Source organism: Zea mays, chromosome 2 (genome assembly GCF_902167145.1).
Source record: "Zea mays cultivar B73 chromosome 2, Zm-B73-REFERENCE-NAM-5.0, whole genome shotgun sequence".
NCBI classification, from domain to species: domain Eukaryota; kingdom Viridiplantae; phylum Streptophyta; class Magnoliopsida; order Poales; family Poaceae; genus Zea; species Zea mays.
Window position 1 is genome coordinate 63,345,214 of NC_050097.1, and position 16,483 is coordinate 63,361,696.

At 45.2% G+C, this 16,483-nt stretch overlaps 1 protein-coding gene across 2 annotated transcripts; it reads right to left on the bottom strand.

The window, feature by feature from the left end:
- Nucleotides 1-6,223: 6,223 nt before the first annotated feature.
- Nucleotides 6,224-11,351, bottom strand: LOC100281212 (uncharacterized). Of its 2 annotated transcripts, none has more exons than XM_008669686.4 (10): nucleotides 11,222-11,351; nucleotides 9,357-9,531; nucleotides 9,101-9,174; nucleotides 8,470-8,524; nucleotides 8,246-8,320; nucleotides 7,663-7,736; nucleotides 7,515-7,563; nucleotides 7,022-7,106; nucleotides 6,737-6,793; nucleotides 6,224-6,620 (listed from the first exon to the last, which is right to left on the bottom strand). In XM_008669686.4, exons 2-10 carry the CDS (start codon nucleotides 9,522-9,524, stop codon nucleotides 6,571-6,573), a joined length of 687 nt encoding a protein of 228 aa, XP_008667908.1. In that variant the 5' UTR covers nucleotides 9,525-9,531; nucleotides 11,222-11,351; the 3' UTR covers nucleotides 6,224-6,570. The 2 variants fall into 2 exon arrangements, with proteins under 2 accessions (XP_008667908.1, NP_001147603.1); NM_001154131.2 differs by having other exon boundaries at nucleotides 6,238-6,620; nucleotides 11,094-11,300.
- Between the last annotated feature and the right edge of the window lie 5,132 nt (nucleotides 11,352-16,483).

The window sequence follows — 16,483 nt, forward strand, 5'->3', positions numbered from 1 at the left end:
TTCATTGTCGGAGTCGGACGAAGAGCAGTCCGAATCCCACTCCTTGCCAAGATGAGCCTCGCCCTTTGCCTTCTTATAGTTCTTCTTTTTCTCCCTCTTGTTCCCTTGATCCTGATCACTATCATTGTCGGGACAGTTAGCAATAAAATGACCAAGCTTACCGCATTTGAAGCATGAGCGCTTCCCCTTGGCTTTGGTCTTGCTTGGCTGTCCCTTGCGACCTTTAAGCACCGTCTTGAATCTTTTGATGATGAGAGCCATCTCTTCATCATTAAGTCCGGCCGCCTCAATCTGTGCCACCTTGCTAGGTAGCGTCTCCTTGCTTCGTGTTGCCTTGAGAGCAAGGGGTTGTGGCTCGTTGATCGGACCATTCAAGGCGTCGTCCACGTACCTCGCCTCCTTGATCATCATTCGCCCGCTAACGAATTTCCCAAGAACTTCTTCGGGCGACATCTTGGTGTACCTGGGATTTTCACGTATATTGTTCACCAAATGAGGATCAAGAACGGTAAATGACCTTAGCATTAGGCGGACGACGTCATGGTCCGTCCATCGCGTGCTCCTGTAGCTCCTTATTTTGTTGATAAGGGTCTTGAGCCGGTTGTATGTTTGTGTCGGCTCCTCGCCCCTTATCATCGCGAACCGTCCAAGCTCACCCTCCACCAACTCCATTTTGGTAAGCAAGGTGACGTCGTTTCCCTCATGAGAGATCTTGAGGGTGTCCCAGATCTGCTTGGCATTGTCCAAGCCGCTCACCTTGTGATACTCGTCCCTGCACAAAGAGGCTAGCAACACAGTAGTAGCTTGTGCATTTTTATGAATCTGTTCATTAATAAACACAGGGCTATCCGAGCTATCAAATTTCATTCCACTTTCCACAATCTCCCAAATGCTTGGATGGAGAGAAAACAGGTGGGTACGCATTTTGTGACTTCAAAATCCGTAATCCTCTCCATCAAAGTGAGGGGGCTTTCCAAGTGGAATGGGGAGCAATTGAGCATTTGAACTATGCGGGATGCGCGAATAATCGAAAGAAAAGTTTGAGTTAACCGTCTTTCGTCTATCGTAGTCATCGTCGTCCTTTTGGGAGGAAGTAGACTCATCGCTGTCGTAGTAGACGATCTCCTTGATGCGTCTTGTCTTCTTCTTCTTCCCATTTTTGCGTCTGTGGCCCGAGCCTGAGTCGTTGGACTTGTCATCCCTTGGCTCGTTGACGAAGGACTCCTTCTCCTTGTCGTTGATCACGATTCCCTTCCCTTTAGGATCTATCTCTTCGGGCGGTTAGTCCCTTTGTGAAGAGAACGGCTCCGATACCAATTGAGAGCACCTAGAGGGGGGGTGAATAGGTGATCCTGTAACACTTCAAAAACTTAAGCCACAAAACTTGGTTACTTGTTAGCACAGTAATTTGCCAAGTGGCTAGAGAAGGATCTCAACACAACACAATAACCAAGAGATATCAATCACAAAGATGGCACAGTGGTTATCCCGTGGTTCGGCCAAGACCAAACGCTTGCCTACTCCACGTTGTGGCGTCCCAACGGACGAGGGTTGCAATCAACCCCTCTCAAGCGGTCCAAAGACCAACTTGAATACCACGGTGTTGCTTTGCTTCTCTTAATCCCGTTTGCGAGGAATCTCCACAGCTTGGAGCCTCTCGCCCTTACACAAGATGTTCACGAAGAATCACAGAGCAAGGGAGGAATTAGCAACTCACACACGACACAAAGATCACAGCGAATACGCACACGCAAAACCCAGACTTGAGCTCAAGAGACTAGCACACTAGAACGGAGCTCAAATCACTAGAATGTCGAACAAGTGCGCAAGAATGAAGTGTGAGTGATCAACAGTACTCAAAGGATGCTTAGTCTTCTCCTCCATGCGCCTAGGGGTCCCTTTTATAGCCCCAAGGCAGCTAGGAGCCGTTGAGCACAAATCTGGAAAGCCATTCTTGCCTTCTGTCGTCGGGGGCACCGGACAGTCCGGTGCACACCGGACACTGTCCGGTGCCCGATTTCCTTCCTTAAATAGCGAAGCCGACCGTTGTCAGACTTGGAGCTGTTGGCGCACCGGACATGTCCGGTGCACACCGGACAGTCCGGTGCCGTCTTCTAGCCGTTGGCTCGGCCACGTGTCCCGCGCAGATTGCGCGGCCGACCGTTGGCTCGGCCGACCGTTGGCTCACCGGACAGTCCGGTGCACACCGGACAGTCCGGTGAATTTTAGCCGTACGTCGCCGGTGAATTCCCGAGAGCGGTCAGTTCGCTCGAGCCAGCCTGGCGCACCGGACACTGTCCGGTGCACCACCGGACAGTCCGGTGCTCCCAGACTCAGCAGATTCTTGGCTGCTCGAGCCAAGACATTTCCAATTGGATTTTTCCTGTTTCCAGCACTTAGACACAATACATTAGTCCATAAAACAATGTACTAAGTCTGAGAAACATACCTTAATTCTTGATTTGTACTTTGTCCACCTTTTTACACTTAGGCACTTGTGTTGGACACTAAATCACCAAAACACTTAGGAATGGCCCAAAGGCACATTTCCCTTTCAGTTTTTCCTTAAGAATTCATGCTATAGGTTTTGTAAATAATATGCTTGCATATTTATGCTATTTATTTTCTTCTTTAGACCTTGTGTTGTGTTTTTCATGTTTATCTGGCACCTGTTTCTACTAAACCGTGACGTCAGTTATGCTAATACTATTGATATGATAAGCAGGGGAAAATCGATGCCAAGATGATGGATACCAGGTTGCTGAACTGATAACTGATTTCTTGGTAATATAGCATTCTTTGCCAATTGTTTTTTATTCAACCTCTTCCAAACGTTTGCAAAAAGTTTGACTCCAATGATGCACAAAACTCTTTGCACTAACCAGATCCAAATATGCACAATTAAATCATCAGGACTTCTACACCGTGATCTTTGAGAAAGGCAAAGAGATCTTATGTGCAACATCTATCAAGTAATCTTTTGATCATTTTCTTTCTCTTATGGACATAATCTCTTTTACCATTTTCTAAAGATTGGCACAAATCCATCCATCCCCAAAATGTATTTGCATGTTCAAACTTTACATTTGATTATAACTTTCCATGATTTTTCATGATTAAATGATAAATAACAAGTTTACAAATTAAATAGGTGTATCATGCTGGTTAAATATTAAATGGGATGAAGATTTACAGCTATAACATGCCTATGTTCTTAGATTAGCTAACTGCTATTAATGCAATTGTAAAGCTAATTATTTTATGAGATTCCTTGTCAACTACATATAGTTAAGATCCTTAGTGGCCACAAAGTGATGTCGTTATGTGAACCCTTGCCAAAGGAACCTTCTCTCAGATTGGTTAGAGTGTGCACACTTTTACCTCACAGGCCTACCAATTTTTTTCAGCTTCTGTATTAAGATCACCCATAGATTTGATGTCTACTATGGCTTCCTATTGATGAGATAAATCAACAATATATATTCAGTTTTTGCCTATAACAGATCGATGGTTGCAGCTAGTTACACTGACTTATATATGTCCAATTGTTACAGATAAAGTAGTTATCTTGCCTACTTCATTTATTGTTAGGTGTGTTTATATAGGGAAACACAATAAAGTGGACATAAAATAATTGCATTGGATTTGCTGATTTACCTCTATTTGATTGGACTGTAAGATGGCTATTCACTCATATTTGGGACCAGAGTGTAGCAATTAAACTTAGTTCACGATGATCTGTTTGCATGTGCTATACACAACAGACCTATAGTGCGCAATGAACAATCATCAATTTCAATGACCCTTGGCCTCGCTCCTGCTACTGCTTAGATGTTCTCAGAACTGAATATTAAACAACTCTATTCCATACATGAAGTCAGCGATTATGGTATTTAATTATGTGGGTTAGTGCTTAATGTCTCAGATTTTTTTCTGACTTCTTCACTCTTCATATTATGTTGTTAAACTGGTACATGTGGATTCAAACTGATCGTTGTACTAGATTCCTAATTGAAAATTTTAATTGTGTCTTAACAGATAATTTGGTGGAGGACCTATAACGCGATTTTGAATACGAAACTCAGCCACCATATTTGTTGCATCGAAATGATGCCCAAGAAGTAAATGGTATTTGGTTTGATAACCAACATTACTGTGAAGCTGTCACAAGTCTTTTTGGAAGGTAAAGCTTCTCCCTTGCTTGTTCTACTTCCACATATGCTGGTGGGTATGGAGTTGTTATGTGTAACTCAACTACAATGTATATATACAGGTTGTAGGATGTAACTTGGGATGTGGGTATTTTGTAACTTCATAACTGAAAATTGATGACTATCGATTTTATAGTTTCATTTGCTATACACTCTTGTTACTGAAAAGCACAATTGAGAATCCATCCAGTTTGAGATTAAGTCGCTTAGTAATATGTTATAATCAATGTGCAGTGTTCTTTTTAGATTGAATTTTCAATTGTTGATAGGAATAGAAATAATATGTTATATTTAGTGTGCAGTGTTCTTTCTAGATTGAATTTTGAATTGTTGACATAGAAATAAAACACCAAAAGATAAGTTTTATTCAGTTTTTGTTACAAAAGACTCTGAAAGGCTTCTTAGTATTTTTGGTTACAATGGAAAGATTTATTACTGTAGTCTAGCATAAGAGCGGTGCAATTTCATGTGTGTATTTACCTTTTAATGTTTTGGTGAATGTTCTTCTATTAGAAAGTTACAGCAGCCTCTGGTGACATGAGAAAAACTCTAGGCGATTGCAGGTACGACACTCTTGTTTTTTGGTGAAATAATCATTTTCTCTGTTCTTAGCCTCCACTGCCAGAGCTGATAGGTGTATCAAACAACTAGAACTGAAGGAACTGTGAACCATTTTGATATGCATGGAAACCAAGGTTATTAAAACGATAAAATTTTGAAATGCTCATGGTTAGGTTCTTGAGCAGGCTTCAGACTTATCTCTTGGCAAGAAGTAGTTTTGTCAGTCATCCAACCTTAAAATTTAATATATATTATAGGACGTTGCAGAGCAACATTTTCTGTTTAAGCAAAGACAATTTACGTTTTGTATTCGGAACCATCTTACCTTGTTTATCTAATCTGCCTCAATACTACTTTGCATCGTTCTTTCGTTGTCTTACACATATTTTTATTATTTTTAAAGTTCTTAGTGTAGATGCTATGCAAGTGTGCATATTATCTACTTAAAGGCTTTTCTGGTTGAGTTAACTTGAATGTGCTCATTCAGTCAGAAAAGAATGTTCAAATATTTGGTTTGTTGAAAGCATATGTGCTGTAAATCAAAATAATATAATAGCAACCTCAGCATTTCTAGCTGTTGTGACAACATGAAAAAACCTATGACGATGACCTTGCAAGCTTGTTAATTTATTCTTGCTGGTTTCATTATCCATGAGACTTTTGGGTCATACTCACAATCTGACAAGTATTTTATTTGTCATGAGCTAATGAAAACAGTAGATTCTTTAGAAGCAGGTGTGAAGTGATTGTGTGATCATTTCTTACCATAGTGTTTCTGCATCTCAATGTATCTCATCATTATATGTTGATTCCGTAGTAACGCACGAGTATACAACTAGTAAATAAATAAATAATCAGTGCCACCGTTTCAAGGGTCAACCATTTGCAGATTTCTCACCCATATGTCAAAGCTCTTAAATACGTGCCTTTCTAATGCTCGGTTATTCAAATACTCTTCAACATTAATGTTTATATGTCAATATTCATAAGCTTCGAAATTGTAATCAATTGAACAATATTGCATTCTTGAATAATAATTTCATTTCACATGCTTGTAAAAAGTAGCTAGGGAACCTATTTCACACCTTTTCTTCAGGACCTTACAAGGGGACAATTTTTTTTAATCTAATTGTATTGCACTATTGTTATTCTTCCCAAGAATCTAAGCAGATACCCATGCATCGCCTCATCTAAAATGGTTTCATTTCTAGAACCAGACACCCTATTCAAGTTGTGATAAGTCGATAACAAGTGACTATTACTCCATACAGCTACGGTAAAGCATTAGAATCGGTCACTCAGGGCTTCCCCCACTTGGCAGGCTGTACCGCAACTGCTGTACATCCAATCCAGACATGCAATACGATAAACAGATTCAGGCAAACAAGTCATGTAACCTAAAAACGTGTCGGCAAAAGCCAATGAACATTTGGGCCAAGAACACGATGATGAATTCTTCCAAATATGAACTGAATAATGAACTGATGAAGATTAATAATATGTAACTGTATAAATAAAGAATATAACAATGAACAAATAGGACATGGTATACAATCAACCTGTATGTCAGTAAAGGAGTATCTATTCACAAGGCTCAGGTTCGGCATTGTAACTGTATCTAGTGTTGTATGCCTGGATCGTGATGGAGTTGTACCGAGCAATACAATGGATCATTGATGCATAGCTATATAGTGGATAGAGCCACAATGAGCTATGACCAGGCTGCCACCAGCGGCCGGTGGTCGAAGCGGTCAAGCAATATGATTCCACCATTAAGAAGCAAACCCCCGCGTGGATATCAAAACAACAACCAATGCTTCTTTCTAGGCTTGTATTTGCTAGGGAGATCTGCACAACAACATGTAATTCCTTTTCTTAAAAGATGTTTATACATAGCAAAATTTCATATTAACGTATTTCAGACTTGCCACAAGCAAGTTATATTAAGTATATGTGTTTCTGACCTCGAGCATCGTACAGTGAGTTATAGTGAACTTCGGACCAGAAACTCAGCCAAATCTCTGAAAAAGCATAGGATTTTAGGGTCAGTAATCATATCTACATAACATTTATGTCCACCTATGTTTTAAAGTGTGCAGTAATCATAAAAGTTTATGTATAAACCAACAATAAAGCTGAAATGGCATATTGCCTAAGTATTATAATGCATAATGCAAGTGCTCACTTGTGATAATCACTACAGTTTTCTATGTAGCTGATCCGCTAAGTACAACACAAAGGAACCTTACCTCTCTGTGGAGCTTGATATTGTGGAACAATTTCAACAAAACAGGTATCTCTGAATGATGTTAGAAGACATATCTTTGCAGCAAACTGCCAGAAGTACATGAAAAAGTTAGACATCTTCTTTCTGCAGTCTTCAGGTAACCCATGTTCAACAGTAAATATGAACAGACTGCTGTTATAGAGTAGAAAAAACTATGTGTTTGCCTCAGAAATATGGCGATTTTAGTGAAGCATATTAGCATAATGCAAATATGAATTGATTACATGATGAATTTAAATGCACTGCAACAATATAAGATCATTAGTGTTCTATTCTAAGGCCATACCATAGACAACTTATGTTACCTTTATTTTGTATTTCAGTAAGATACAGAAATAATAGCAGTCATTTGCATAGCAGCGCAATGGCTAAATGTATTGCAGTTATGCCATAGGCTGCATGAAACTTCAGTAGAGCAAATGATGTTAGAAACATAGCATAAAAAGTGAATTAACCTTGTCAGCAGCTGCTTGTAGCGTGACATGGTCACCCCATTCACCATACCTGGAAAAATTTATTTTCAATAATACAACAGTCAGAAAAATCACAAATTCAGGGACTTCTATTATTGAAGCGGCAAAGTTAATGTAGTAATATCCATACTTCTTCATTTTCTTGCAATAATGTTTATATTTCATTGGAACGTAACCTTCATATAAGGAGTTACATTCCTTGAGCTGCAAAAAGAGAAAAACAGCACATATAAGCATGCAGGCCTCTCAGGAATGAAAAAAAAAATATTAGACCAATGGTTAGAAAATTATGTTTCTGAATACTTCATCTGTTCTTTTTTCGATAGGAAATGTTTTATTTGATTTTGTTCTCAAATAGATGACGTTTTCTTCTACTGTTATTGTCCCTGTTAAAAAGCTAGTTGAACATAGTTATGCCACTTCCATTTATTCATGTATCCTTACTGGATGAGTAATACAACTTTCTCTTCATCCTAAAAATGATAATGATGTTAAGTACATGTACGCGGTAAAAGCATGCAGGTTTATTTCACTGACAAGGAAGTATCAGATCAATAATGTTAACGTCCCAACAAATGTTTCTTAATTCTTCAAACCAGAAAATAAACATAGTAACATAGTTAAGACAAATAAAAAATAACTACAAACATAAATGAACTTGGTGACATAAATTAAAAAGTAGTATTTCTAATATGGCCAAGTGATTGACAAACCTGTTTTACAATCTCCTTTCGAACATTCTTGTGATAATCGGGTGATCTATATAGTTGGTCTGAGAGTGCACGAAACTACATGAACAAAACACAACCACATGAGATTATATAATTTCATCAAATGATAGAATGGGCCTGATAAGTTGCTTAGGACAATAAGGCTTTGTTATTGTTGTTGCTGTATCAAAGAAATACTGAAATAGAATGGGCATAAGTTGGTGTACCTGACAATTTCCATCACCAGACACTCTCACCTCAAACAAGCCGTATGCATTTAACCTACAAAGAACACTTAATCATGAACACATGTTGATGTTTTATCTATAACCGAAACAGGCACAAGCTACAAGAGACTGAACTTCCATATCCCCAGTGCACATAAAGATGTTGCTAAATATTGTTTGAAAATGCAGAATACCCAGGAAATGAAAATTTAAGAAAGAAATGGATACAATTTATATGTTTTAGAAGTTGGGAGGAAAAATGGGGAGAAACACTTTTTAGTTGAATCTCCCACAACTTGCATGTCAATACATAATTTCCCAACATCCCAGTTACAATCACAATCAAAACTTAATAGAATGCCTTATGCTTTAAGGCTTCACCTCAACAGCTACAGGTTCATATGAGCAAGACAAATTGTACACTCTCGAGTCTCGAGGACAGAGATCTCCAGATGTTTCAAATATTAATAGGAGGACGGAATTAACCAATGTAAACAACAGGCAGAAAGTTAATATTGCAAAATAAGAACACATAATGGAACACCTTTGTGAAAAATGAGGAACCTACTTCCTAACGAAACGACGCGAATGCTTGGGAAGATAAAGGAAACTATAGTTCATGAAAACTTACCTGTCAAGGAGGCGATAATGGTCCATAGTAGCATCACTATATGTCGGGAAGTATGTATTAATCCGGGGAACAAGCTACAAATGTACAGATGAAAATGAGTATTGGATAAGAAGCCAGTGATATTAACTTTCTTCAATCAATTTATCTGTCCAGAAAGGAATCAGTGTGTGACTAAAACAAATATCCTTCTGTGCAGGGAAGAAAAGGAAAAGGCAAAGGAAAATACAAGTAACATAAAATTCATGAGACATCTTACGGGAATTGATGTTAAATTAGTAAGACGCTTGGCCATAGCACCATCTAACTTGGCATATTCTTCAGAGAGAACCATTGCAATCATCCTATCATCATCAGTTTCACTCCTCTGGCTGCTCATTGAGGTTGAGCTAGATGAGGCACCTTCCCTTGGAAACACATGTGTCATCTCCAACCTAGTAGTTGTCAGTATAATGAATTTTATAATAATGTTGATACGCTCAATATATTAAAAACGATCCGAAAGAGTTGAAAGAAATTTAATATCTTAAAGGGAAAAAATTGGAAATGCAGTTTATGTGTTGTACAATTATCGATATCAAGGAAGAAAACAGAACCACAAAGTGTAGGCTGAAAATTATATAACTTTAGTGGACACACACACACAAGGGAAAAGAAAAAGAAAAGTGTATGCAGAGAAAAAGAGAGAGGTCTAGCTGAACAAAGTTTACTGTAAATGAGAGGAACAATGATTTGCATAACTTGTTTATATCCACATTTATCTACAATACTCTCATGATGTCTGTGATGGCATTTCAAATATCTTTCTCCACAAACACAGCTTGCATCCATTTCCAAGTATTTCAGCATGCATTTAACATATGACATGATCAAATATCCACATGGACTTGTAGTGATGTTCCATGTATGTAATACTCCATTCTGCATGTATGGGATGACAATGGCCTCTCAAATGTACAACTATATATGTACAGTAGAGGCACTGATATTGCGCTTGAAGCACAGGGACCTATGATGATACAATAGAAAACTTGATGGCTTACCTCTCATGGATAATGAAATTTGACATAAAATGGATGAGAATTTCTCTTCTCTCCCCAAGTCCAAATGTGCTAGTCTCTGTGCTAGCTAGGTCATGGAGAGAACACAGACTAGTAGTTTGTGCACTCTGGATAGGTTTCGGACCCGGTTTTCCTTAAAACTGGATAAATTACATTCTTCTTCTTAATTAAAAAGGTAGAGCTCCTGCCATTCAGTTCTAAAAAAACACAGACTAGTGCCGTCCTTAAAGGCGAAATTGCATTCTGTGGCTATAAATTGAAGCACCAATTTGTTTCTTCCCGACAAACCATGACTAGGTTTTCTTCTTGCAGACAAGCCGAGGTAAGGTTATTAGGAGTAGAAGACGTTAGGAGCCTACGGTGATTGGTACCATCATCTGCCCACTTTTTTCACGGAATCCTGCCTACCTGTACTCTGGAGCAAGATCCCAACGGATTCGCTTTCCAGTATCATCATGACTCGTCGCTGAACAAAGAGTTCGTCTACAGTTCGTCGCTGATTATCCTAGTTACCCACCAAACAGCAAAGGAATTGAGAACAATTAATTAGCTCAATGCTCTAGGCCGACAAATCTGAATTGGACCTTTGCGCAAGGAGGTAGCAAAAGATAACTTGCCAAAGCGCAACGTATCGCGATTCGCGACAAAGCCAAGCCCCGACAGGGGACTAAGTCGCAGAACTCCCATCGGAATCAATTTCGCCTGATTCAGTCAACTCGGCCAATCACCAAGCCAGGATCCCCAAGCAACCCGGGTGGCTTAGCTTCAATCGTCAATCGACCCCGTGTCCGCCAAAAGAAGCCCGAAACCCCACGACGCTGTGAGACAGAGAAACGCCCGAAGTACCAAAAAGGATCCCAATAGCGAACGCCTGAAGTCCCAAAAAGGATCCCAATAACGATTTCAAATCAAAAGGTAAAGGAGATGAGCCGTACCACCACCGCCCACCGGCAGCAACAGACAGGAACGCCGGCGAGTCCGGGAGGAAAGAGGGGAGGACGCGCAAAGAGCCTTCTGCTTTGCAGGGTCGGCGGCGAAACTGGGACGGGACGGATGCTTTCACCTCTCGGTTGGGAGTTGGGACTGCGAAGAGGGCGCCGCGGCTGGGTTCTGCCTTTTTCTTGCGCTGGGCAGGCTGCGGCGGTTTCTTCCGCGTACGGCCTTGCCTTTGCCTACTGCCCAACCACCAGCACCCGAGCGTCGTTCGTGAATCTGGCTGGAATCGTATTCGTCCCGTCCCCTCGTGCGGCGCGCCTCCCGGTTCGAGGCCGACCTGGTTTGACCGTCTGAGGGCTTGTTCGGTTATTCCCAATACACATGGATTGGATTGGATTGGAAAAAATTGAGAATAAGTTTGACTTACTTGAGATTCAAACCCATCCAATCCCACTCAATCCACATGGATTGAGAGCTAACCGAACAAGCCCTGACATGGAACAGATGGAACATGCCTGGAGCAACCCCGTTAACAATGGAGTGTATAGGATGACTCCCTATTCTACCTTCAGTGTAATATCAATTTAAATAGTTTTAAAAATATTTTTAATCTAAATAATAAATAAAATAATTTATCTAAATGTCTTCTAAAGACTTACTTATATCTCCAGCTCCACAAATTTCTAGATCACCTAATGATACGCTCCAACAACTTCACCAAATTTTTTGAATCTGGAGTTGTCCTAAAAATGGCTTAAATCTAGAGCAACGGGTGCCTTCACTTAGAGCAACTCCAAAAGCATAGCTAAATCAATTAGTATTGATAAAAATAGAAAAATGATAGCTAAAACTCAATCCAACGGACTCTTTATCTTGCCCGCTTCTCTACCCCGCTCGTCATCCCATCCAAGCCGCTAGGCATCTTTGCCGAGTCCGCCCAACTCGCCATCTCCCTCCTCACGTGTGTGTTGCGCGCCTTCCCTCCCTTGCGCCATCTCCAAGCCGCTAGGCATCTTTGCCGAGTCGCGCCATGTCAAACTTGTTGTCCTCGTGTCGCTCCCATGCCTTGTTGTCCTCATCCTATATGTGTTGGTCCTTGGCCGCTTAGAGGGACCACAGGAAATCACATGTATGCTCGCAGGCAGTCGAGATCATAGCTAACTAGCCACCCGTTGGTACTGGTCGTGCAGTCGGTAGAGAAGAGGAGGGGCGTGGCTTCCATAGGGCCGACTTGATTGCACCTCCCTGCTATTCCTCCCTCACCTACTCTCTAACATAGATGAGTACGATTTCGTTTTAAATGAGAAGGGTGAGGCCACGAGGAGCAGCGAGGAGGATACATGTGTGGCTCGACCTACACAGCGACGACGACCAGTCTTGAGGTCACGGCGGTGATGGCCGATTGTCTGGTGATTTGAATATGGATAGATAAGATTTAGAGAGTTAATTGGTTTATCCCATCGTTTAAGAGGTAGTCTATTTTTTAGAATCCTCGTAAAACTCTAAATTTACCTAGGATTATATCTAGACTATTGGAGTTAGTCGGAGAGCAAATCTTCGGCCGGGTGGCGGAGTGCACCCGCCCTAAATCCTAAGATGAGGAGGGACCTAGGCGTTTTGCTTGTTAGTTGGGAAGACGAGAAGAACACAAGAACACATGAGGGTTTAGAGTGGTTTGGGCCGCCGGAGCGTAACACCCTACTCCACTGTGTGATGTATTGCTTGTGAGCTTGTATGAGCTTGTGAGTCCAAGATTGGGTCTCGCATGCCTCCCCTTTTATAGCTAAAAGGGGGCATGTACAAAAGGACTCTAAACCCCGACACGTGAGCTCAGATACATAATAGATGATATAACCGGAGCAACTAATGTCGGTCACCTTGCACCATCCCCCTGTGCCCCGACATCCGCCGTTCGAGTACAGTTGGCGTGTTGCCGAAGGTTCCTTGGTGTCATCTAAGTCATGATGGCCACTGCGCGTGTGCTGTGGCGTGGGCGTACTGTCCATTGCCTGATTGGACAGGTACGCCGCCTGGTCTGGTCGCCGCCTGCCATCAGACTGGACGGGGCGCATTAAATGCCGAGTCGGCACATCGCCTGCCCGCAGGGCGGTCAGGCGGCGCGCGATCTCTACAATAAATGCAGAGATCGCGTGGCTCCGAGGCCTTACGTCAGGCTCTGCCCTCCGTCCCACGTCACAGGCCGTAGGTCGCGTGGCAGCACCGGGTCCCCGCCTGAGTGGGGAGCACAGGCGTGCCTGACAAGACCCAGACAAGTGTCTGTGTCGGACCCCTGTATGCCTTTGACTCAGGCCAGGGTATTCTTTGTCCCGAGGCCTTGTCGTGGGCGGTCCGGACCTCACTTAGGGGGTCCGAGTCCGCTGATGAAACCACGATATATGTTACTATTCCGAGGTCACCTGGTGGTCTCGGGGTTGTCCACGTGGTGGGGTAAGGTACGGTTTCTTACTATAGTAAGGGGTACCCCTGTTCCAGGGTACTGACAGTGGCCCCTGGGCCCGCCTCAGGGGAGGTTACAAGCCTGCAGGTGGGGCCAAAGCCTGGTTGGCGTGCCATTTTTGGGCACTTGCCGACGTAACCGTCGCCAATCCATCTTCAGTCATGCCGCCTGCCACGTCTGTCCCCGCAGCCGGCAAGTACGTGGCCCCCGCTCCTGCCGGTTTTGTCGGGGTGCGCGTGGGGCGTCTTACTGCCGCCGCCTAAAAAATATCTTCCATCGACCCCTAGGCGACGTGCGGTCGTGCGTGACGGTTCGCTTCCGGGAGGACGACCCGTCTTCCATACACTCGGAGGCTGGTTCTCCGGATGTGTGTCATGTGGACTTGGGCCCCCATGTCGGGGACTGGGTCACTGTGAGTACTGAGTGCACGCTGGATGGGGTTGGGACGCGCGCGCGGAAGAGCCCTCTTTGAGAAAAGAGGACTCACTCTGCGGCCAGCAGTTTCGCATCCGCACTTTCCTTTCAACTGTCGCATCCTTTCTCCTCTGAGTCCTCTGCGCTTCTGTTGCACTTGCATTCCTCTACTTTTCACCGTCGTAGCAGCCATGGCTTCACTGGTTCATCGCGAGCGTTACCAGACCGAGAGAAGACTCGATACGGTGCGCTGTCTGCTCGGGTGGAGTGTGCCGTCGCACGCCCGGAGGATTCGGGTCGGCGCTTCCCCCCTTGGCGATCTCGCCGCTGGGGAATTTGTGATCTTTGTCTTCTACATCTCGTGTGGGCTGGCGTTGTCGATCTCCCCCTTCTTCATGTTACTGCTGGACGAATTCGATCTCCAGTTGCAGCACCTCACACCCCACTCCATCCTCCAGGCGGCCATCTTTGCTCACCTGTGCGTAGGGGTGGTAATGGATTGTGATCCAAATAGTTCTTCACAAAATATCAAGGTCCTAAATAAATTATAGCTCAAAAATGACTAGAAATAGAGCCCGATCCTAACCCGCTTCGATCCTTAAGTCTTATAGTGCAAAATTTATAGCCCATTGTCAGCCCTACCTGTGCGAGATGTTCGTAGGGGTGGCACCATGCACCTCTCTCTTCCGCCACTTTTTCGTGCTGGTGAAGTCCGGGAAGGCCAAGGACCATCTCGGTGCGTATTACTTCTAGACAAGGGCGGATTCGGCCAGCGCCTATATCTCCTCCCTCAACGGCGCGAGGTGGGAAAACTGGCGGGCCGAATGGGTGATTGCTAGTACCGAGGCTAGCGACCGCCTCACACTTTCGAGTGACAGGCCGAGGCTTGAGAGGAAGCTATGGAGAGCCAAGCCGTCATTGGCGCCGGAGTTCGAGCCCGTGTTGGGCAGGATCGAGTCTCTAGCGACCGACGGTCTGACGTAAATGCATGTGGTCGGCGACTTTTTGCAGCTTCGAATCGCACCGCTGCAGGTGAGGGCATGCTTGAGCTGCTGGTTCACTGGCTCGAACGACCTCGGCCGGATCCAACGCGGGCTAGGCACCGACCTGTCTTGGGAGGAGCTAGAGCTCCTAGTGAAGGGGATCACTGGTGAGCCCTTCGTTGCTGAGTCCTTGATTCCTCCCGAGGGCGTTCCCCCGCTTTGCGACGACCAAGGGTTGAGGGCAGCGATCTTGAGCTAGCTGTCGACCCTTGACGAGAGCGGCGTAGCGGTTCGCCAGACCGGCGGTCGGGACCCCCATCGCAGGATTTAGATCCCCGGTGTACCGGACGGAGGTTCTCGGCCTGCCGATGCCGGCTCCAGAGCTCCCCCGGCAACTCTCAGCCCCTCTGACAAGGGCAAGGGAGCCGCGAGCAGTTCTTCCGCCCCGGGTGGTTCCGGGAGGTCGGAGGGAGAGAGGCGGCACCGACTGCGTCGTGCCGACGGATCTTTCGTCGCGGATCCGCCCCTTGATTCGGGCCTCCCTCAGAAGCGCTAGAAGACAGCTGGCGATGTCAGGGAGGCCGGCTCCCCAGCTCAGGGCTCGCAGAGGCGCGCCAGTCCTCCACCAGCACCACCATTAGTCCCCCCGCCACCATCATCTGGCCTACCACCGCCACGGGGGTAGTAGCATCAACAACAACAGCAGCAAGGGCAGCGGACGCCCCGCTTCCAAGGTCATTGGAAAGTCCAGGGCCCTAAGTAAGTGTCCCCCTTCTCATTTCCCCATTGGTTTAGTTACCATGTTGATGGGTATTAACCCGTCCCTTGCTTATCAGGACCTCTTCTTCCTCCGCCTCCAAAGTCGCTTCCACTGGCGAGTCCGGCTCGGCAGCAAGTATCTGCTGGCTCTGATGCCGGCGACCTGCCTCCGACTGCCACTGTTGAGGCGGCGTCATCGGGCCCCCAGGCTCCGGCTGCTGTCGTGGCAGCGCCGTCGGACCCCCAGGTTCCGGCTGGCACTGCCGAGGCAGTGCCGTCGGGCCCCAGGCTCCTGCCAAGGGTCCAGTAGCTGCGTCGCCGGGCCCCTAGGTTCTGGCTGGCACTGCCGAGGCAGTGCCATCGGGCCCCCAGGATCCCGTCGGGGGTCCAGTAGCTGCGTCGCCGGGCCCCCAGGTTCCGGCTGGCATTGCCGAGGCAGTGCCATCGGGACCCCAGGCTCCAGCCGGGGGTCCAGCAGCTGCAGCACTGCCAACGGCTATGGCAGACCCAATGGCGGCGGCGACGGATATACCTTTGGCAATGGCGGAACCCATGGGGGGCGTGCCCGATCCCATCTCGCCGCCCATTCTGGAGGAGCCAGAGGTTGTTCTTGGGCGGTGGCTCCAGACCGGCGCCGGGCCAGAAACAGCGCCGCCTCCCCTCCCTCAGGTGCTGTCCCGCGCCCATCAGGCTCTCTGGGAGACTGAAGCGGCGATCCTCCGGGAGTGGGAGGCGTTCGAGACTGAGCACCAGCGCCTTGGTGATTGGGGCACCC

Excerpts from the sequence above, each read along its gene's own strand:
- LOC100281212 (XM_008669686.4), bottom strand. The coding sequence starts at position 9,524 with ATGACACATGTGTTTCCAAGGGAAGGTGCCTCATCTAGCTCAACCTCA. Across the intron at positions 9,175-9,356 it reads CTAATTTAACATCAATTCCC|CTTGTTCCCCGGATTAATAC; the intron begins GTAAGATGTCTC and ends GTACATTTGTAG. Across the intron at positions 7,107-7,514 it reads TACAAGCAGCTGCTGACAAG|TTTGCTGCAAAGATATGTCT; the intron begins GTTAATTCACTT and ends TACTTCTGGCAG.